This window comes from Raphanus sativus, chromosome 1 (genome assembly GCF_000801105.2).
Source record: "Raphanus sativus cultivar WK10039 chromosome 1, ASM80110v3, whole genome shotgun sequence".
NCBI lineage: Eukaryota > Viridiplantae > Streptophyta > Magnoliopsida > Brassicales > Brassicaceae > Raphanus > Raphanus sativus.
Window position 1 is genome coordinate 2,176,770 of NC_079511.1, and position 22,895 is coordinate 2,199,664.

General features: G+C 37.6%; 6 protein-coding genes across 7 annotated transcripts; 2 read left to right on the forward strand and 4 right to left on the reverse strand.

Moving 5' to 3' along the window:
- The first annotated feature begins 1,923 nt into the window (after positions 1 to 1,923).
- LOC108836520 (ethylene-responsive transcription factor 14-like) lies at positions 1,924 to 2,696 on the forward strand. Its single transcript, XM_018609672.2, has one exon. The coding sequence runs from the start codon at positions 2,059 to 2,061 to the stop codon at positions 2,470 to 2,472; it is 414 nt and encodes a 137-aa protein (XP_018465174.1). The 5' UTR covers positions 1,924 to 2,058; the 3' UTR covers positions 2,473 to 2,696.
- A 955-nt stretch (positions 2,697 to 3,651) lies between these two features.
- Positions 3,652 to 5,176, reverse strand: LOC108836519 (1-aminocyclopropane-1-carboxylate oxidase homolog 7-like). Its single transcript, XM_018609671.2, has 2 exons — positions 4,361 to 5,176; positions 3,652 to 3,984 (listed from the first exon to the last, which is right to left on the reverse strand). Exons 1-2 carry the CDS (start codon positions 5,174 to 5,176, stop codon positions 3,733 to 3,735), a joined length of 1,068 nt encoding a protein of 355 aa, XP_018465173.2. The 3' UTR covers positions 3,652 to 3,732.
- Positions 5,177 to 8,574: 3,398 nt separating this feature from the next.
- On the reverse strand, positions 8,575 to 12,517 carry LOC108858695 (BTB/POZ domain-containing protein At1g04390). Of its 2 annotated transcripts, XM_018632579.2 has the most exons (8): positions 12,360 to 12,517; positions 12,148 to 12,277; positions 11,539 to 12,046; positions 11,301 to 11,434; positions 10,793 to 11,220; positions 9,608 to 10,705; positions 9,376 to 9,528; positions 8,575 to 9,299 (listed from the first exon to the last, which is right to left on the reverse strand). In XM_018632579.2, exons 1-8 carry the CDS (start codon positions 12,443 to 12,445, stop codon positions 8,867 to 8,869), a joined length of 2,970 nt encoding a protein of 989 aa, XP_018488081.1. In that variant the 5' UTR covers positions 12,446 to 12,517; the 3' UTR covers positions 8,575 to 8,866. The 2 variants fall into 2 exon arrangements, with proteins under 2 accessions (XP_018488081.1, XP_018488087.1); XM_018632585.2 differs by lacking the exon at positions 12,360 to 12,517 and having other exon boundaries at positions 11,539 to 12,003; positions 12,148 to 12,280.
- Positions 12,518 to 12,665: 148 nt separating this feature from the next.
- On the reverse strand, positions 12,666 to 15,908 carry LOC108858705 (cryptochrome-1). Its single transcript, XM_018632602.2, is given in 6 exon segments — positions 12,666 to 12,929; positions 12,931 to 13,056; positions 13,263 to 13,630; positions 14,195 to 15,129; positions 15,213 to 15,567; positions 15,754 to 15,908. Coding segments are annotated over 5 exon segments (1,866 nt in total). The 5' UTR covers positions 15,526 to 15,567; positions 15,754 to 15,908; the 3' UTR covers positions 12,666 to 12,805.
- A 346-nt stretch (positions 15,909 to 16,254) lies between these two features.
- Positions 16,255 to 18,503, reverse strand: LOC108858754 (malate dehydrogenase 1, cytoplasmic-like). Its single transcript, XM_057004035.1, has 6 exons — positions 18,338 to 18,503; positions 17,739 to 17,897; positions 17,461 to 17,636; positions 16,885 to 17,298; positions 16,674 to 16,785; positions 16,255 to 16,589 (listed from the first exon to the last, which is right to left on the reverse strand). The coding sequence occupies exons 1-6, from the start codon at positions 18,378 to 18,380 to the stop codon at positions 16,495 to 16,497; spliced, it is 999 nt and encodes a 332-aa protein (XP_056860015.1). The 5' UTR covers positions 18,381 to 18,503; the 3' UTR covers positions 16,255 to 16,494.
- A 147-nt stretch (positions 18,504 to 18,650) lies between these two features.
- On the forward strand, positions 18,651 to 21,173 carry LOC108858773 (uncharacterized). Its single transcript, XM_018632647.2, has 8 exons — positions 18,651 to 18,963; positions 19,146 to 19,241; positions 19,492 to 19,575; positions 19,764 to 19,924; positions 20,066 to 20,183; positions 20,274 to 20,409; positions 20,514 to 20,692; positions 20,766 to 21,173. The coding sequence occupies exons 1-8, from the start codon at positions 18,703 to 18,705 to the stop codon at positions 21,003 to 21,005; spliced, it is 1,275 nt and encodes a 424-aa protein (XP_018488149.1). The 5' UTR covers positions 18,651 to 18,702; the 3' UTR covers positions 21,006 to 21,173.
- The last annotated feature ends 1,722 nt before the right edge of the window (positions 21,174 to 22,895 follow it).

Below are 22,895 nucleotides of genomic sequence, written 5' to 3' on the forward strand. Positions count from 1 at the left end.
TGAGTCAGTTTTAAGAGTCAACGCACGTGGGCACTACAGAAGTCAGACATATTCCAAGTAGACCCACACATCAACTATGACTCTCTTTATCAGTTGCACACCATACTTTTGGTAACAAAAAATTCCATTACTGTTGCCAAAAATACCATATGATATTGTTTAATATATAATATTGAGGGACTTTCAAAAAACAAAAAAATTGTGCAACAGAGACTTTCAAATTAATAAAAGAGTTTCTCTAACTTTTGGAGACGTCAAAACGATCCAAAAAAACGATCTACACTGTTATCTCTAGTAGAATAAAACTTTTTTTTTTGTTTGAAACTAGTAGAATAAAACTTGAGTCTAAACTTTTTGTTTGTTTGAAACTAGTAGAATAAAACTTGAGTCTAAACTTCAATGCCTCGTTTAACTTCATGCGGAATATTAGAAAATGGAGCGTGTTTAAAAATGTGAATATTTTCAAAACATCAATAAATGATTTTCTCGGATAATTTGTTTCTCAGGTATGAATCATCACGCTTATATCTAGGGGTGGACATTTCGGTTTAGTTTCGGGTTCGGTTTGGGTTCGGTTTGGTTCGGGTAATTTGGATTTTATAAAACTCAAACCAATTAAAACCAAAGTAGCTTTGGTTTGGGTTCGGTTTGGGTTTAATTCGGTTCGGTTCAGTTCTGTTTGGTTTAGATTTAGTTCGGTTTATATTATTATGGTCTAGTTTGGTTCGGTATAGTTCGGGTTGGTAATAAAATATGAAGGCATCAGTTTTATATTTTTATTAAAAAATAATCAACTCATAAACGACAAAGTGAGAATATAAAAACTTATACTACATGATTTTATATATAATAATATTATTTAAATCGTATTTATATTTTTTTAAAGATACGGAAGTTATGAAAAAATGAAAAACGAAACTTTAACTAAAATATACAATATGTTAATACATATATATATATATATATATATATATATATATATATATCATATATATTTTTACTATATATATTGGATTATTGGTTTGGTTCGGTTTGGTTCGGTTTAAACCCAAACCAAACCAAACCGTTCGTGTCGAGTAAAACATGAACTAATTGGGTTACATAAGGAGCACGGTTTGGTTTGATTCGGTTTAATTTCGGTTTGGTTGGTTTAGTTTGGGTTTTTTGCCCACCCCTACTTATACCTAATCACAAAGACTGAGTTTCCTATCTGAGTCTGCTGCTGTACTATAGAAAAGCCCCAAAACTATAGATATTTTTCACTCAAACTTGAACTCCTCCAAAAGTTAGTGAAATTATTATCAAATTAGACTGTCCCTTAGTTTTATATCAAACAATATAATATGGTATTTAATCTGCTTCTTGAAAATACTGTTTAACTTAAACTAGAACTTATCCAAATAGTTAGAGAAATGATTCATTAAAATAGACAGTCCCTGAACCCTGATAATACTACATTTAATTAACAATATCATTACGTAAGAAAATAGCTCAAGAGTACTGTCGTAGACTCATACATAAACACATGATGTAATCTTGATGGATATAACAAAAACGTGTTTTAATTTTCCTATAAATGATTCTGACCATGTCATTACATTTAACAAAATTTACAGATCAGTAATTCTTGGACTTGTAAATGCAATGGTAAGCTTTTTCATTAAATTTCCAAATAAATAACAAGATGCTTGCAGATGCCGAATATGTTGAATTCATATAAAACCAATAGCACTATGGAAAATTTATTATATGAGGAAACATAGATTTTGAAAGAAAATGGAATAAGAATAAACGTAAGATTTGATAAGTGGAGGCTTTGAAATTCGAATATTAGGTTGATAGACCCACTTTGTTTCCATGCCTATAAATTCCCCAAACGAAATCTCATTTAACTCATGCAGATTGAAAGAAACACACACAAAGACAAAAAAAAACATACGCTCATACTTGATTCCGTCCCTCAAACATCCATTTCTTCTTCTTAGTCACTTTGCCTTTATTTCTCTTCTCTCGCACAAAGTAACACACACACACACACACACACACACACATTTATACATGGATCAAGGAGGTCGGAGCGGTGGTGGAGGAGGAGGAGCCGAGCAAGGGAAGTTCCGGGGAGTACGGAGACGGCCATGGGGAAAATATGCAGCGGAAATAAGAGATTCGAGAAAGCACGGCGAGCGTGTGTGGCTAGGGACGTTTGACACCGCGGAAGACGCAGCTCGAGCTTATGACCGAGCAGCCTATTCAATGAGAGGCAAAGCCGCAATCCTTAACTTCCCTCATGAGTACAACATGGGAAGCGGATGTTCCTCTAACTCTGCAGCCACTGCGGCAAACACTTCCACGTCGAGGCAAGTTTTTGAGTTTGAGTATTTGGACGATAGTGTTTTGGAGGAACTTCTTGAATATGGAGAGAACTACAACAAGAATAATAATAATAATATTAACATGGGTAAGAGGCAATAAAGGGAATGCAATCGTAATACGTTGAAAGCGACTTGACAGACATCCCATTCATAACGAAAACAATCAATCCCAATCGTAAGAAGCTGTATTATCAATGTATTGGCAAATAAACTGTAATGTCAATCAATTTCTATAGCGAATAAGATTCTTTAGGCGAGTCATTTTAAGAGTTCAATTTATAAAACTTTAAAATTCAAGCGGCTGGGTCTATCTGTAATTAGTTTTGAGAATGTAATAATCACCATTTGAATAAATGATTATATGAAACATTATTTTATGTTTTTTATATTGTGTAAGCTATATGTTTTGAAATTGTAATTTCATGTGATTCATCTGAATGAGCTTAAACCACTGTTTTAATATCTTGGTTTGTATAAGGTTCGAAAACACTTATGAACAAAACTTAAACCAGTGATTTTTTTTTTGTCAGCCAGGGAAGGTTCAAAAACCAAGATTGGTAAGTTAAACCCCGATTAAGAACCTACAAACGAAGAGTTTAGAATTCTAACATTTTGAACCGGTAAAAACCGAAAGTGTATCGGCTTAGAGAAAGTATATTTGATGTTAAGCAATGTTGTTCCTACACCAAGATATTTATAAAATGTAAATCTTCAAAACTATTAAAAAAAATCTAACTATTACAATTATTTTATAATATAATTATATATTAAATATTTTTATTTAAAATTAAATTTAGTGACCTTTAGTAAGTGAACATCACTGCACCAAAATTGTGAGCTATAATCCATCAGTTTTTTTTTTTGATTTTGGTATTTTCATATTTCTTGAAAAGGTAGCACATTAGCACAAATATTAATTCGAAAAAGAGAGGAATTTTATATCGATTTTAAAGGAATACATTTTGATTAATTAATTGCTTCAAATGTCATCCATCGTAGCCTGTGGACCCACCGGTGGTTGCTGATGAGCCACCGTCAGTCAAACCTAAGTATATTTTAAATCACTCAACATCCCTTTTTCCTGCCGTCTTTAGGTGTTACCGGAGAAACATTCGCCATGTTTCTCTCCTTCTCCCACGTTTTACCAACCACACACACACGCCGGTTCGAACTGATTTCTCGCCGTTTAACGTTGGTCAAGTATAGATTGTTTCCATAGATATATTCAAAGAACAGAGTAGCTTAACATAGATAAAGACTAATACAACAATTGCAAGCGAGTGATAAACACACAATTACTCTAGTTCTCCGATACAATCTTACAGCAAACAGGACACAGTTGCACTCTTTTAAAGTGTTGTTATATCTTGTAATTCAATAAATGCGATGTTCCATCAAGACCTTTCTCAATGTATCCCTTTGAGTACTCAGGTACAGTGAACTCTCTGTATTTTGGAAGGTTTTCTTCAGACAGAAGCTCTTTGATTGGTCCATAAACTGTTGAATTCGGAATCACACTCGAGCTGAAAAAGCAAGCCACTGATATACTCGGTCCAGCTTTGTTTGCAAGCACCCTATGCTCCACACTTTTGAACTTGTCGTTCGTCATCAACTACACAAACATAAAAGTTGGAAACTCATTCAATGCATCTCTCACTAACACATTTGTTCTATGCTACCCTGTCTTATATATTTTTTTAATTATCACATCTCTTAGAACACTTATGTTCCATCAAGGAGTTCTAATGTCAGTTTCTGAAAACTAAAATAAAATAAAAATAATTTCACCAAAAAATTATAAATATTTTCATATGACAACTTTTAGAAACCCACTAGAGAACCACATTTAATACTTTAAAATTATAGATTAATTGAATTTTTATTTCATAATTAACTTTTAATTATTTAATTATAATTCATTTAAGTATCAATGTTTTTTTTTGTTTAAGAAACTCTATGGGGGTTCTCATTGATAATGTTGCTCTTACCTGAAGGAAGTCTCCGATGTTGATGACAAGAGCTTCAGAGATAGGCGAAACATTGACCCAACAGTCTCGATGAAGGACTTGAAGACCCCCGATTTGGTCCTGAAGGAGCATGGTGATAAATGTGTTGTCTGAATGCTTACTTGTACCCAAAGTTAGGTCAGGCTGTGGACAAGGAGGGTAATAATGACAGAGCATTAGCAAACCCTTCATGCAATCCAAGCTCTTAAGCTTCTCAGAGCTTAAACCAAGAGCTTCCGAGAGAAGTGCAAAAATCAAACCACCTAAGCTCATTACATGCTTCGAGTATCCAATCATAGCATCTCTGCAAGCCACTGGGATCTCCTCGGGGTCTGGAGGGTTAGGAGCCATGTAACAACCGAAGCTGTCTCTCCAGTTACCAGAAGATGAACTGTAGAGTTCAAAGTTGTTGTGGTAGATAAATGTCTTGGCAAAGTCGCGTGAGAAGTAAGTTTTCTTAACCTCAGGATCTTCCTCATGAAACCTAACAACTCCATCTTTGATCTCTTCAAGAACGCTTGAAGGAACACCATGGTTGATCACCTGGAATATCCCCCACTTCTCTGAAGCTTCTTTGATCTTCTCCACGATGCCTTCACGTGGCCTTGCAAAGTCGATGATAGGGACTGCTAAGCCTGAGGCAGAGACAGAAGGTTTCTTGTCGTCTGACGCCACTGGAGGAGGAAGGCCAAAGATTGAACGAAACTCAGTGATTTGAGGTTCAACGCGGCCATGCACTGCAGCTTTCGTTTCATCGATGGACTTGCACTCAAATTCGATCGAGTTTTTGGCCACCATTTTTGTATTTGTTTTTTAATTTTGTTCAAGATTTGTCACAAGGCTTTTGCTTATGTAGCAGATGCAGTAAGAATCAGAAGGAGTGGAGCAGAAGAAGAGAAACGTGGTCCGGGTCATGCAAAATATCAGAAGCGTGGCAGAATATTTAAGACAAGACTCAGAGCATCTCCATTAACTAGATATCCATTAAGTCTCTTATAAATAAATGTTATTTAATTTATAAAATCTTATACTAGGTTTTGTAAATAAAATATATCAAATTACATACATACTAAACATACAATAATTCAATCTTAATTATTTTAAAATATGAATAATTCAATATATAAAAATAATATAATCAAAAGAGTTGTATTGAGCTAATTAATCATAAAATTGAATAACATAAACTTACAGAAAAATAAAATTAAAAATACAAAAGAGATAAGAAATGGACTTCTCGGGTTAATAATCTAATTACTAAAAGAAAAATAAGAAATTTTGTGTTAACTTTTTTTGTAAAATAATTATGGTATATGATAAGAAGAAGATATAAAATCTCAGGTTTTCTTATAATTTTATAGATTACTGTATTAATTAAGAACTATGGACTAGTACTAATCAATTTTTGAAAGAGTTTGGTCTCTTGTGTTTGTGGGACACACGAAGACCGTTTCGTGAAAGCTCATAATGTCCGTTTTGTTCACTTTCACCTGCTTTTACGTTATAACGTTCGAGTTCAGTTCCATTCAAAATAAATCATGTTTTTACTTGCATATAAAAAATCAACAGAAGCATAAAAAAAATATTCAGTAACTGATCCTTTTCGATATGCAACAAAGAAATGAAACACGAGAGTATTTTTTAAAATTGTGTGTTGTCTTACAAAGACAGATTAAAAACTCTCTTATTTATACACAAGCATACATACAACAATAACACAAACATCTAATCTTAAGATTAAACCCACCAAACAAGTCCATAATCCATACGATATATAAATACACCATTTACAAAATATTTTAGTTTGCACCGTAGCTTTACTGAAGCAATAGAAAACGTAATCAACAATTTTATCATGTTTTCCCTTTTTACTCGGAAACGAGATTGGTTCTAATCTAATAGGGGGAAGTATAAACTGGTTGCAGAAATAGAAGCGTCCACCAAAGAGCTTAGAGATCAAAGAGAACCAGAAGAGATCGTAAGCATCAGTGAAGAAGCTCATACTGTCAATGAGGATAGAGATGACATGGTAAAAGAACACCTTCCCCATGCTAAGTGCTTCCTCCAAGACTTTCACCATTTTCTTTCTTTCAAGCTCTGTGTTTCTAATTAAGTAATTTCGGAACCTCATTTAGCAAAAAAAAAAAAAAAACAAATTTCGGAACCTTTTGTTTCTATTTTTAAAAGTAAAAATGGATGTAATATATTGGTGTTTAGGAATAAGTGGCTTTCACGATTAACGTAAAGACTAATTATCTATGAATTAATGATCTGTTTAAAATAATTGTTTCTTTAAAAGAAAAGTGAGCTACTAAACATCATCCCATTTTCGAATTCTTAACAAAACATTAGATACGTTTTTCTTGCCATTTTTCTATTTTTAATTTATTTATTAAATATATATGTAAACAAAAGATACTATAAAAATGAATTTAAATTATCTGTTACTCATATTCTATATTTCATTTTTATTCAATCTTTACCTAAATTAATGTGACTCTCAGTATCCCATGTTTTCTTTTTCCTTTTTATTCAATTTTTTTCTGTAAATTATTTTTTTACTTTTAGAAATTTATGAAATCTAAACAAACAAATTATCATAAATTAAGTTGTGAGCATTTCACAAAAGGAACTTGATGTTGATGTTAAAATATTTTTTTTCTGTTGAAATCTTAACATAGTTTTATCATATGTATTTCCATATCATACATTTATTTTTACTTGTAGAAAATGCCACCAAAAAATATAAGATTAGTAATCAATAAAATGGATCATCAATGCTATTTGAATTGAACTGGCTTGAAAATTTATCAGTAAAGAAAATGTCTTTTTAATTAAAACAAATATATCATATTTTTTTATTTACATAATCATCAAAATAGAATAAAAATTTAATTGTAACTAAGGACATTATTAGTACGCTTTAGGCACCAAATAAGTCTGAACCGGCACTGTCTCTCCTTCAACGGCTTGTGAACATTTTCAATATCATCCAAGACAATGACTCCATTAAGGTTTGCATGTTTTTTCTCAAATAAGGGATATGAGGAACTATTTTGAAATCTCTGAAGATGTTTCTTATGGCTCTCAGAGAAAAAGTGGGACATAATATGCTGACAAAAAGAGTTGAGAGATAGTGTAAAATATTGGTATAGTATATTATATATATTGAGTTTCAGGTTTTTGTTGCTTTCCTTTTTGTTTGTAATATTTCCAAAAAAAGAAAAAGACAACGTAAATTTCCATTTTTACAGAATGTTGTTGAATTTTTATATTTTAGAGGTATAAGGAACTCATTGACATCTCAGAAGACGTGTTGCGGGTTTTACTTCAAAATCTGAAGGCCAGTCATATATGTTGTTGAATCTAGGACCGAGCAATCTCTTGGCATTTGTTGCAAGACAACAAACATAATTAAACTATAAGAAAAAACTAAAGGGGATTTCTAAAATCAAAGTGACAACATAACAGAATGAAGCAAAGTCAATATCAATATAGTTATAGAAAAACCCTAATAGGATCACCGTCTTATGAATTCCAAACGTGTTTACTGTTATGTGAACTAGACAAGCCTCTATATAGTGAATGATAACCATTGCTTCGTATTAGCTCAATCTTACTAGTAAGATAGCTTATTGAAATTTCGAATCAACAATCAAGCGTCAGAAGAAGATATATGTACCCAAAGCAGCGTTAATCGAGTTCATGGCCACCTGATTCTTGGTGTCGTCACATATAAAACGGATGTCCGTAAACTCTACGTACGACGGAGTTGTTATGTTACCTTGACCATTAGCAATGATCTCGACACGTTTTCCTTTACCAGCCATTGTTAAAAAATAACGAAAACTTTAGAGATTGCAAAATATAATTAAAAGAAAAAAAAAACAGAGGAGGAGTGCTATCTCTTTTATCTTCGTTATTGTTAAGAAGTCGTCTATATATATTCTCTTGCTAGGTTTTAATGTTTCCAAAAAAAAAGAAGTAAATATCCAATTTTACAAAATGTTATTGAATTTATATTTTGGAAAGAAGTAAATGTTACTGAAGGTGTGAAACAGTTAAGGGAAAATTGCTAAAATTTATATAGCAGAAAATAGTCGATTGCCTAGAATTATCTAGAATTAATTATCTGTTTAAAAGAATTGTTTTTTTTTAAGTGAGCCACCAAAGATTGTCACACTTAACCAAAAAAGAAAAGAAAACATATTTGCGAATTCTTCAAAATTGTTTATACTTTATATAGTTTACAGAATTTACTTTGTACATAACCGTTGTTTACCTTACAAAACTGTCTTTTTGAGAAAATAACAAAAAAATCACACAACAGATGCTCCCTATCGAAAACCATGAACATTAATCTCCAAAAGGGATTAGTATAAATGGCTATAACCAAACCATCTCGGATCCTATATACTTGGTAGCTGATGCGACCACACACTATCCTCTCTCCATAAAGAACCAAAGAGTCCACACTTCTCAGAGTTCTCAACCACCCTGTTGAGAAAACTGAACAGCAGCCGTTCGGATCAAGTTAACCAGCTCATCATCCAACTCATCGAGCTCACCCGAGTCCCGAAGCTGATGGTATATAGGAGCCGCATGCTCAGCAGCCGCTTCCACCAGTTTCCACATCGAGAAACTCGCAGCTAATTCGATCGTTTTGATCGATAGCTCTCTAGCTGATTCCAAGCAAGAGAGAATCACTTTGGCACAGTCGTTTTGCAGATCTTCCATTATCCACCATTCGGTAAGAGAGTATATCTCCACGTAAGCTTGAAGCTCCTGTAGCTTTGCATCGGTGTCCATGTTGCTCCATCTGCAACCCGATGGAGGTTTCGGTAATTCATCGCAGTAGAACCAGTTTACGAGCTTGGTTAACCCCAACCAGCTCACAGGGACGTTTAGTCTATCCAAATTGCTGCACAATTTTTTAAGATCCAACTATTAGATTTCGAGTCTTCTATTGAACTAAGAGTAACTGTTACAACATATACCTCTCTTGCATTCCGGACCGGAACAAGGCACGTAGGTATTCACAGCCTGACGATAGTATAACCCGGTGACAGTGGGCGTGAGGAGATGTTGAGGAACACAAACGGCAGTTGAAGCTAGCCATGTTTGTTTCTTTAGGTACTAATATAACATCCCTGAAATTTACAATAAAACTGTGATCTGTCTTATTGTTAGTTAGCCTCAAAAAGAATGATGAGGATGATAAGAACTTACGAGAAATGAATGAGCTTAGGAGTGAGGGCAAGAGGTAGATCAATTCTTGGTATTGAAGAACCCCACTTGGGTCTTCCTCTGCACAGCATCTGAAGCAGAACCTTTGACTTGCAATGTTTCGCCAATGTTTTCAGCTTTTTCAGCGTCGTACTCTCTACTTCCACATACCCAGAGTAAGCAAATTCTAGTAACTTAACAAGCGCCAAAGTATCCACATTGGCAGACATGCGAATTTCTTGAACCGAGCCACCACGGTGAGCTCCCTCCTCAGGGGGCAGTAGCGTTGGACACCTGACAGCGAGAATAACTTTGTTCACACTCGCGTTATTCCCATTAGCGAAAAGGAGTCGCATGTCACTACATTCCTCATCTTCATAAGCTCTCATGAGTCTTTTCCCCAACTTATCTTGGAAGCCATAGTATCCCAGATAGCTTAGGATGTATGCAGCATACCACCTTGGACCAGAGCCGTAACTTCCATCTCGGATCTCCTCAAGTGTGGTGCACAACCGATCTTTCACGCTTTCTCTCTTGATTGAAAATTCTTCGGTGCGACTCTGTTCAGAGAAAGAATGATTTACCAACTCGGCCAGAGCCAAGAGAGCATAGAGAAGAATAGCATCTTTGTTGTCCCAGTCTTCCGTACATTCCCAGCAGCACATCCTCTTCTCAGCACTGCTCTGTGGGTAAGGAGCAAAACTCGATGCTCCAATATTCTCACGATTCCTCTGATACCAACTACAGAAAGACAACAGTATCTCCAAACCCTGATTTCTTAAAGTGAAACTCGCATACTGAGAGATCGATGAATAGCATGCCAAGCCAACCAAACAGACAGTAGTTTGCAGTATATTCGGCAGCACATAGCCTCCGGAAGATGGGATATAACTTAGGAAATTCACAAGGGAATACAAATTCTGCTCGCCATCTTCACCAATGATAAACGAGAGGGTAACTCTGGCCCTTGATGATATGTATTTGGAGGGAGAATATATCATCATTAGCACTGCTCTTGATGCTGACTCACTTTGAGAGGCGCTGATAATATCGTTTTGACATATTTGATACCCTTTCTGAACTGACCTTGCAAAGGTCAAGCTTTAAAAAAAACAAAAACAAAAGAAAAAATTCAGTATAGATAAGACTATCGGTTGAGGAGAAACAAACAAACAACCAGTTTTTTACCATGCACATGTGACGAGAAAGTTGAGGCCGAGTTCATCTCCACGCGAAGTGGAATCAAACTCTTCCTCACAATGAGCTGCCAAGAATCCAATTATGTCCCAAACATATGACCTCAGACTAGGTAGAAAGTTCGCATTGAGTACCTTCTCAGCAACTGAAATTTCTTCTTCCAGAGACGCATTACAATCCAAGGACTCACTACAAAAACTCTCCACCACAAGACTAAGAAGCGCTTCTGAGATCCGATGCTTCCAGAAATAAGTATGATGTTTTCCTTCCCAACGAGTGATTAAAGCGAGTTTACAAGCCTCTACAAGCAATGCCATCCTATCATTTTCAAGCTTTCCCGAGCTAATGGTCCAAACTGTAGCCTTCACTAGTGGCTCAGAGCATATGTTTATCATCTTCAAGCATTCTCTGTTACCTGTCTGGTTAATGGCCATGGATTAGAAACCAACTAAGTGTCTTAAGAAATTGAGAAAAGGCCAACAGGGCGAGATATTATTACCGCTAGCCTTTGTGCTAGCTTAAACCCTTCAATTCGAGCATTTTGGGGGCTTGATTCGTCCATGCAGCTAATCATCATATCTAACATAGGCTTCCCATTATCTAGTAGCTCATTGGCACCATGGCCACAAAGCGCTGAAATATAGACACAAGTCAAAGGGACAAGGAAAGGCGAATTTACTATGGAATTTTTGTAGCAAAGTAAGTAAAATAATTAGGTAAACCATATATATATATACCTACAGAAGAATACAGCTTCAAAGCTGCAAATCTCAAACCCATATCAGGCTTCTGACTCACACTCTCCAACAAACCCATCAAGTCAGGACTGTTCCAAACACAATACCTAGACTGAGGCCATTTCAACATCACAGTACTCAAAAGCGAAGCCATCTCCTGAAACCATTCCACTGACACCTTCCCTTCAGAAAAGTTGTGCAGATTACCAACTACGGAGACCACAGTTCTCCCTTCTTCCAAAACCCTCCACACTTCCTTCTCCTTCGTCTCTCTCACGTTTACAAGAACCGCGTTCAAAGCAACAGCACAAGGAAAAGAAGCTTCCATTTGCTGACAACTCAACAGAGGAGACAGAGACTCCACAAGATCCAGAGAATAGAGTTGCAGGAGAGAAGGAGGAACGATACGGAGCAGCTTAATGAGCACATTGGCTGCTAAACCCACCACAGCTCTGTTTCTATACCCTAGAATAAACACCAAGGCCCTGGCTATGTCAGATATTGAATCCTAACCACCAAAAGACAAAAAAACAAAAGGAAGTTCCAATCAAGCAGACAGATTCCGACAAGAGTTCGAGATTAAGACAATATTCGTGTAATAATAATAACCTTGATGAGACGATGGTTGGCTGTTGCACGAGAAAAGCAATCAAGAAAAGCTGAAACTGATCTAACAACATGCCTCTGTATCTCGATATCAGTACACTCCCACTTCTTCTCCTTCTCATCACTTACCCTCCTACCAAATCAGTAAACCCTAAATATCTCAGGAAACGAGGGAAACAACAAAATCAACCGAAAAGAGGAGGAAGAGAAAAGACCTGAAGCCGAGATTGAGAGCGTGATAAAGGCGCTGGTGAAGAGTATTCATATGGGCGGTGGTGTTTCCTCCCTTAGACGACGCCATATGAGTCGCCGGAGTTGCTTCACGCTCGATTGCAATTCACCGGCGGGTTGATATTAACGGTGGAGGGAAATCGAGAGTTTACTTATGGACACCGTCGTTGAATTTTGATAATGGGCCTATAAATAAGGCTTTAACTCAGTTTTATTAATGGGCCTATAATAAGACTTTAACTCAGTACACTTATTGGGCCGAATAATATATATTTGAGTGAAACACCACATGCACATAAAACAACCTTTTATGTCTTCATCCTTACATATCCGTTGACAGACCGTAGTTGTCAGCGATGTAATAACGAATCAAGAGACACACATACACACTTAAAGATATACAACGTGTTAGGTTTTGTAATAACAACTTTTAACCATTTTTTACAGAGCTTCTAGTAGTAATCTGATCAGAAGAATCTTGAATACCTTCTTCCAAGTTATACCCTTCTGATACCAACGAGCAAGAATGCGAACCCAAGAACACGCTTCTAACCATCAGAAGAAGAAGACTCGGCAGTGGAAAACAAGTCCCTTTCTTCTCTACATCTCTTCATCTCCCTCTCTTCTTCATCTTCTTCTCCCGCAGGTTTCACTCTCTTTGACCCATTGTCAGTGGCGGAGCTAGGATTTAGGTTTACATGGGTCATAATTACTATAAATAGGTTAAAAGATATGCTAATGAGACTTGAACTCAAGACATGTGGGTCAAAAAGGGAGATATTGACCAGTTCACCACAACAATAACTTTGTACATAAGCCTAAAATTTATAATTTCTAGATTTCATATGGGTCACTTGACACCCCTCACTCTAACGTGGCTCCGCCACTGCCCATTGTAACGAACATCCGAAGGTACTCTCTGGTCATTAGAAGACGCAGACGGGCAAACACCTGGTACTTTCACGGTATTACCCTCTAAGACCTCGTAGCTATCAGCTACAACCTCATCAGGTGCTGCTCCAATCATGATCTGTGCCTCACGGGTTCTTGATATGGCTTTGGTAAGAAGCTCACGAGCTGTGTCGATATCTACGATGGGTTTTGCATAGTTTGCTCCGAGTTCTACTCCGGAAGCTTTGAGTACAGTTGAAGGAGCGTCCCATGGATGATGGATCCATTCCGTTGGCAATCTCGCCAGCTCGGGAAGCCATTGCCTTATGTACTCACCTTCCGGATCGTACTTTGCACCTTGTATCTGAAACCAAAACAGACATTTTCTAAGACTTGTCAATGTGAAAACATACTGTTAAGTAGGACTAAGCATAGAAACAGAGGACCCGAAAACCAAACTCAAGTTCACAAATAACCAAACAATTCCTATATTTTTGAAACCAACTAAAACAGAATCTAAAGAACCAAACCAGAAACCGAACTGAAGTTCACAAATAACTGAGCGGTTTCTATTTTAAAACCGAAAACTAAACCTAAATTGGAACTGACAACTGAATAGATACCTGAATATCTAAAATATTATTACATGTTTAAAACTGAAATATTAAAAAATTATCAAAAATATAAAATTTACTGAATTATCCAAAATTTAATTAAGAAAATCAAAATACTGATTTTTATCAGAAACTAACCTTTTTAATCAGAAACTTACCTTTTTCATCAGAATAAATAACATAAACTAACCAAAAACCGGAATTGAACTGAAAACAATTTTTTTATCAGATATTAGTAGGTTCCTAGCATTATTATATTGACCTAACCGAAATCAAAAAATAGTCAGATGGTTCTTATATTTCTAAAAACATACCGCGGGATTGTCCAAGCGATCAAGCTCGTGGCCATCAGGTAAGCTCCCAGAGATATACTGCCAGCCAATGATGTCACATTCCAAATCAGCATCCAAAAGAGTATCCCAAAAATACTTCATCCCCCATTTCCACGGAAGAAGCAGAAACTTGACAGCAAAGCTCGAAACAATCACTCTTATCCTGTTATGCATCCACCCAGTAGCCCAAAGCTCCCTCATCCCCGCATCCACCAACGGATACCCAGTCCTCCCTTGACTCCACGCCTTGAACTTGCCCACGTCAGCATCCCATGGAAAGAAACGAAGATGACTCAACAAAGACTGCTCGTGAGTAAAAGGGAAGTTGAAACATATATACCGAGAGTACTCTCTCTGACCGATCCCTCTGAGGAAAAGATCAGCGCTCTCTTCTCCTTCCCCGTTCTTATCTCTCGCCCATATGATTTTCTTCATACGGACACACTGGAAAACGCGTCTGACGCTTACTTCCCCGAAGTGGAGATAGGGAGAGAGCATCGAGGTCGAGTTCCCGACGACTTTCTTGCTGTTTTTCGCGTAATCTATCAACTGTTTCTCGACGAACTCTGTTAGTGTTTTATCACCGTTGCTCCAACCTGGTGACCAAGCTCTGGTCAACAGCGCGTTGCTTGGTTTCTCCGCCTCGTTCTCTAGCCCTAGCTCTTCTATCGAACATGCCCACACCTCTTCGCCTGCGGACAGAGGCAACAAACGCCAAGGAGGAGGAAGCATAACGGATTCAACCGACATGTCTAAGCATTTCTTCCAGTAAGGAGCAAAACTCGTAAAAGGTTTGCCGTTTTCGGAGTTTATCTCCCAAGGCTCGTACAATAGATCTCCGTTGTAGCCTTGCACAGAGATCCCACGTTCCGCAAGTTTCTCCTTTACGTTGTGGTCCCTAACCAGCGAAACAGGATCTACAAACCAAAGGATATATATACGTAGCTTCGTTTAAAACTAAAGCTAACCAAATGAAACAGGAGATGAGTAGTTAGTGTACCGTAGAGGTGATTAAAGACGACTTTAGTGGCACCAGTGGCGCGGACACAGTCCAAGATAGAGGAAACCGTGTTATCGGTTTTGATAAAAGTGAGGTGGGAACCAAGAGCCTTCAAGGATTGATTCAAGTGAGCAAGAGATTGTTTCATCCACCATCTTGAAGCTCTTCCTGGATGAAACTGACCTTCTTCTTCGGGACACCAGATGAAAACAGGGAAGACTGATCCTTCGCGAGCAGCAGCTGCTAGCGCTGGGTTATCTTCGATCCTTAGGTCTCTTCTGAACCAAACTATAGTCTTTCTGTTCGTCGCCATAGACCAAATCAAGCTAAAGCTCCTCCACTCTCTGTCCAAATTCTGCCATAATTTCAGACCACAAGCTCATATACATGGTGTGATATAGTTCCTCTATGTAGATAACAGAGAATGATTTAACTTAAAAAGCTGTCAGAAAACAAAAAGATGAAGATCTACTAATCTAAAACAAGTCTTGGCCTAACCATGAAAGCATAATCAAAGAACAATCTAGGAACTCTTACTTACCTTGGGGATTATGTTTGGTGACTAAGCCACATGCAAGAATGCGTGTGGACAAAACTCTATCCACAAGACAAAAGTAGTAGACAACTTTATCCACAACAACTAGTGGCGTTCCAATATTATTGGATTTTTTTTTAACCGAAATCTAATTATTCATTTGCTCATCTAAGATTTTCTCGTGATCATTAAGATATTTTCAAGGGATCGAGTTTTGCTCGAAAGATTTTTAGTGGGCTAAAGTGCGGACAGTGGTTCTCATCTTCATTTACATGGTGGGCTCATTAATATGATTTAATTTTTAATTTATCGGGCCAACGAGAAATAGAACATAGTCTGATTCAGGAAGATTGGATTATGTATGTCAGAGACTTGCTAAATAAAAGCAGCCCTTTTGATGCAAAACCAGACGTTCCTTCTTGCAACACAACGCCGTTCCTCATAACTGCACAAATTCAGCATCAGTTTTGGGCTACTGACTAAGACCAAAACTAATCGAGCAGATGATGTTATCAATTTTTAAAATTTTTATTATGGATAAAACCAAACAAGACACATGAAACAGAGTAAACGATATCCTGGTTTAGAAACAGACCAGGGACAATGCTCAATAGGAAGACAAACCAACAAAGAGGTTATAAAACAGTGTTTGGAGATCTTATTCAGACACAGCCGTAAAAGCTATGATTGATCTCACACGTCACACCTGACAGCTGAAAATGGCTTCAGAAGAAGAGCATTGGTTGTTTAAGAGAGGCATGAGTACGCCAAGTCCTTCTCTTCCTTCAGCTCCTCTGCTGTCAAATCCATCTTCTTCCTTGACATTTCATCGATCGGAAGCCCTAATCAACCAAATTCAATTTAGCACGAGCACAGTACAGAAAGTCAGAATTAAGTTTTTGAGTTGTAAAAGCTTGTCTCTTTACCTTGGACAATACTCCACTCTCCATTGCGGCAAGTGACAGGGAAGGAGTAGATAAGTCCAGCTGGAACGTCGTAAGAGCCATCGGAGTATACTCCCATTGAAACAAATGTACCCTGAGAAATTGAACAAAAGAAAGAACTCATATTAGAACAACGATCAACAGCTTATTAAAACCACACACTGCAAATAATGGGAAGAGTATTATTATGAACCTCTGGAGTTCCAAGGACCCAATCACGGATGTGGTCACAAGCAGAGCTAGCAGCAGAAAGTGCACTTGACAACTTCCTCGCCTTGATGATTGCAGCTCCACGCTGTTGAACGGTGGTGATGAATTCTCCATTCAAGTATTCATCGTTCTTCACGAGCTCACGGACTGACTTCTCTCCAGCCGATGTCTGCACCTTAGCATGGTTGACGTCTGGGTACTGTGATGACGAGTGGTTTCCCCAGATGATCACGTTCTTAACATCAGACACGGGCACGCTCAACCTCTCGGAGATCTGACCCAAGGCCCTGTTGTGGTCAAGCCTTGTCAAACAACTGATGTTCTTTTCAGGGATGGATGGTGCAAATTCCTTCAGGATCAATGCATTGGTGTTTGCAGGGTTTGCAACAACAAGAACCTGAAAAAAAAAACGAAAGAAAATGTCTTGAGGAAGAGTCTCACAAACTAGAACCCAATTGAGAATATAAAGCATTTGTTACACTTCAATGAACAAGAAAAAACTAGCTGAAGTGGCTAAAAAGAAAGAAACTGATTAAAAAGACAAGCAGATCTTATTTACCTTGCAGTTTGGAGCGGCATGCTTCTCCAAAGCAGTAGCCTGAGACTTGTAAATGGAGACATTCTTGGTCATCACATCCTTCCTCTCCATACCTTCTTTCCTCGGGAAACCACCAACCATAACAGCAACGTTGACTCCCGTGCATCCCTCAACGGCATCAGTTGTAGCAACAACACCTGATTATAAAAAAATAAAAAATAATCTCTCTCACTCGAGCACAAACAAACAACACATGGCACGGATTGCATATAATTCACATCAATGAAAAATGAAACAACCTTTGAGAAGAGGGAAAGCAGCATCGATCAACTCCATCTTGACACCGTTGAGTGCTTCAGCAGCAGGAGGAATATCCAACATGTGAAGGATCACAGGCTGGTCAGCACCAAGCATGATTCCCCTCGCAATCATTGGGACAAGAGCGTATCCAATTTGTCCTGTGCCAAAAATCACAACACGTTTCATTCACCAACTATAATAAACTAATATTCAATCCATAAAATATAAGCTTCCAAATCAGAGTTAAACCAAAACCGTTTTCAATCCATAAAATAATAAGATAACCAATTTTAGTAAACGAACAAGTAATGAATATGCTATGAATAATAAATAAATAAATAAATAAAAATTAAAGTTGACTTCAGCGTAGTGGTAACAGGTCAGTTTCTAGATCAAGCCTCTACAGTTTTAACTGGTTATTGCATAAAGCATGATCAGACTATAAGGATCGAATCAGATCTCGTTCTACCACAACCTCAACGAAACTAGAATCATCGATCTAGAAAGCATTCGTACGGTCGTAGCAAAGACTAGACAGAGATCTGAGTACAGTGAGCAAGAGGTCAAAAATCAAAGATCTAAAGAAAAATGAAGATACCTGCAGCACCGGTAACGAGAACACGAACTGGTTCCTTCGCCATCGGATCTAGATCGTCGATTATCGCCGGGGAAATGGATTAGTATTTGAGATTTCCGAGAGGCTTGTGTAACCTTTGGGAGCTCACCACGGTCTCTATTTATCGGAGATATCGAAGAGCTGTGTCATGCCACTTATCTCCAAGGAATAAATAAATAATAATCTTAGATTTAAATTAGGAAAAAGATCCGTAGATAATAATACTATATTTTAATGGGCTAAGTAAGGCCCATATATTCGGGCCCATATTTTTCACAGTAGATATGGTGGATAAGGCTAGAGAGAGAGTGAGAGAGCCACGTCCAAGTCTCTCCCATTCTCCAGCCATGGCGTCATCTTACGTCACCTTCTCAACGGTCACTCCGGCGATCACCGGCAACAACAGTGTTTCCAACATTCGAGGCTTCTATCAATCCTCATTCACACGCCGCCGTGTAACTCCGTCGCCGAATGCCCGGAGGAGGAGAACATTCAGAACTTCGGTTATGGCGAAAACGTCGACCGAGAAGACGACGGCGAAGAAAGCTATGGAGTACAGGAAGTTAGGGGATTCGGAGCTCAGTATCAGCGAGATTACGATGGGCACTGTAAGGATAATAAGATTCATTTCCTTCGCTATTGCTATCGGATTAAGAATTGGTGTTGTATAGTGTAGCTTAATCGATTGAAATGTGATGATGTTTGTAACGGCCCCTAGGAATATGAGTGTTAGTCTTATGCATTGGGGTTTAATCAAATGCTTTCTGGTTCGTGTTGAATTTCGTTTCAGATGACATTTGGTGAGCAGAATACTGAGAAAGAATCTCATGAGATGCTGAGTTATGCAGCTGAGCATGGCATCAACTGCATTGACACTGCTGAAGCCGTTAGTTTTTTTTTTGTCTTCTTGTTTTTGCATATTCCATTAACTGCATTGACACTGCTGAAGTATATGGTTTGTGGAAAAGGTTGTTAAGCCATGTCTATATGGCTAGTGAGCTCTTGCTTTTGAAATATAGCTCAACTTGATTAAGGTTTTCAACTGTTTGACATTAGAAACAGATTATATGTGTTGTTCTTGCATCTGATTTTACTCGCTTGATTTGCCAATTCATTTATCGATTTCTTTTTCCCAGTATCCTGTCCCGATGAAGAAGGAGACCCAAGGGAAAACTGATCTTTACATCAGTAGCTGGTTGAAGTCTCAGAGCCGTGACAAGGTATCACTATCTTTCATACTTTGGATGCAGTGTTGTTAACTAATTGCTTCGGCTTGTGGATTCTATTGATAGATAAGGAACTGATCTATGCTGTTTAGCAAACTTTATCCTTAGTGTTCGAAGTCTGGATTGTCTTTGTCAATGCTATATAATCTTCTTCTTTTTTTTAAATGTTTTTCTGTGTACAGATTGTTTTGGCAACTAAATTATGTGGTTACTCAGAAAGAACAGCATACCTGCGGGAGAATGCGGAGGTTACGCGTGTAGATGCAGCTAATATCAAAGACAGCGTCGAGAAAAGTCTCAAACGCCTTGGCACTGACTACATTGATTTGCTTCAAATACACTGGTAACAGCGGCTTGTTACATTGAGCCTCCTCCTCAAGCCTAACTTATATGCAAATTAGTTTTCCGTTTTCATATGCAAACCATTTCTTTATTCATCATTGAGTGTGGCAATATCATGATGCTGATGTTTTTTTCAGTCCAGGCCAGATCGGTATGTACCACTCTTTGGTGATAACTACTATGATACATCGAAATGGAGGGCTAGTGTGCCATTTGTGGAGCAGCTAAGAGCCTTCCAGGATCTCATTAACGAAGGAAAGGTAGTGCTACTCCTTAGTAACAGAATCTCATAACACCTTCTCTACTATAAATCTCGTCACAGAATCTTGAACGTTTAAACTCTGTAACAGGTTCGCTACATCGGTGTCTCAAATGAAACTTCGTATGGAGTGATGGAGTTTGTTCACACGGCAAAACTCGAAGGATTGCCAAAGATCGTGAGCATCCAGAATGGTTACAGCTTGCTAGCTCGGACCCGTTTCGAAGGTAGTCTCTCTAGAAACATACAGAGCAGTGAAAGACCATTTGGTCTTATGTGACCTGATTACCATGTCCTTAGTTCTAATGTTCTTCTTGTGTTATAATCACAGTTGATCTGGTCGAAGTATGCCACCCAAAAAATTGCAATGTTGGCTTGCTTGCTTATTCCCCTCTTGGTGGCGGCTCCTTGTCTGGGAAATACTTGGTTACAGACCCAGAAGCTACGAAGAACGCAAGGCTGAATCTTTTCCCTGGATTCATGGAGCGTTACAAGGGATCCCTAGCCAAGGTCTGTTCTTGATCCAACTATGCTTAAGAAACATCGTTATAGTTGTAAAATTCTGTTCTTCTGCGGATCCTAGGAAGCAACGATACAATACATTGAGGTGGCTAAGAAGCACGGTTTAACTCCGGTGGAGCTAGCTCTCGGGTTTGTACGTGACAGGCTTTTTGTGACGAGCACGATCATCGGAGCTACGTCAATGGAACAGCTTAAAGAAGACCTTGATGCTTATCTGGTGACGGAAGGGCCGTTATCGCCAGAAGTAATGGCTGATATTGAAGCCGTTTTCAGAAGGTACAAAGACCCTTCTTTCTTTTGAGACAAAAAAAACACTCTGGTTTCTTCTCTGTATGAGATGCTGACCTCACGTGAACGTTCTTTTTTCTTCTCCATGCTTTTAATATTTGTTTGTACGATAATTAAGAACCATTTGAAAAGAACTATGAAAATGTTAAAAGAAACAAAAATCTTAAGTTTTTTGTTTCCATGGTTTGATTAGTATCCTAGAGAGTTAGGTGATTGTGATAAATGTTATGTGGAATTGTGAGATCGGTTCATGGGCTGATGGTCGGATCTGGATCTCTTCATCTCAGTCAAAGCCAGATCTGTATAGCCAGCTTCAGATTTGGCAATGGTAACTAGTATATAATAATGTTATTTATCTTTAAAGCTAATCAATCGTAGAATAACATGAGTTAAATGGCGCGACTGAATAAATCACCAATCGTCAATCATTTTTGCAGTCGGTAGTCAGTAAGTGACCGACACAATGTATAAACGCGTTACACGGAATTACATATGTTCCGATCCGTGTGAATGGACATAGGACAATGACTTGTCCAATAAGCAACTGGTTTTTTTTTCCTACTTGTCCAGTCACTGTTGTCATAAATAAAAACAGCAGTTAATTCCATTACCAAAGAAAAGTCCCAAAACTACAATGAAATTTGCAATAATTAATTCGATAAAAAATAATAAAAATGTGGGTTGTTATTAGTGTTACTAATTAATGATGAAAATTAAAACCGCATTATGTCGAATCCACTCGCAGAGATATCAATTACTTAAAGTAAAAATTAAAGAATTGTCCAAATGTATTTATTTTATTTTATACCCGAGAAAAAATAAAATAAAATAAAATAAAAAGAGAATTACAGCAAGTCGACAGGAAGGACAGAGATGGAGACCTTTTAAGCTTTACAACGAGAGAGCAACTGCACTTTTATCTCCCAAACCAAAAATAGGATAAAAACACTGAGCCAGTGAAAAAAGGCATCATTCCTGTTAGATCTGAATCTGATATTTTTATTTTCCTTTTATTATTTATCGTCACCCTTCTTCTTAAAGTTAAAGCTTATAGAATAAGCTCACTCACTCCCATTCTCGGATCTCTGCTCTACCAGTGGCACGACTCCGACTTCTTCTTCTTCTTCTGTGAGTTTTCTCGTCGAGATTTAATTTTGATAATCTGTGTTTCCCTTTTTTGAGCTATTGATGTTTAGTCTCATTCTCTGTGTGTTAATGTTTCTTTTTCTTTTTAATTCTATTCAATGAATGTTTCAGCTTTCCCGGTAAAATTGATAACTTTCATTAAAAGCTTTCCCGAGAAAAATGGAAAGGCTGGCCAGATCTACTAGTTCAGTTTAGTTCGAGGAACATTTAATCTTTTGTCCGAAAAAAAAAAACTTGTCGGTGGCCATTATTTTTCTTTCCAAAATTAAACAGTTGCTTGGATCCCACTTATCTTTATGTTTCTGAATAACGATGCTAGTGTGTGGTTTCTGACCCAATAAACACGGATCTGAATATTCAAACTCTGTGTTTTTTATTCCTTAACTTTATTTGATAGCTTTGAAAATCTGTTGCCAGTGACTATCCACCAAACTTAATACTTAAATTAACTTTTCACTGTTTGTTCTCTTCTTTATTTATGCAGAGAAACTCACATAGAGAGAGAGTATAGAGCCTTTTGCTTCTTTGGTTTTTGCGAGGAAACTGTGTGTTTAGATGATGAGAGGGAGATCCGATGGAGGCCAAAAGAAGCGGCTAATTGCTTCGGTCTGCATCCTAGCTCTATTCCTCTGTTTCTTGTACATGTACTATGGTTCCTCTAACCAAGGTGCATCAGCATTGGAGTACGGAAGATCATTGAGAAAACTCGGATCCTCTTATTTGGGCGGAGATGATGACAATGATAACAAACAAGACG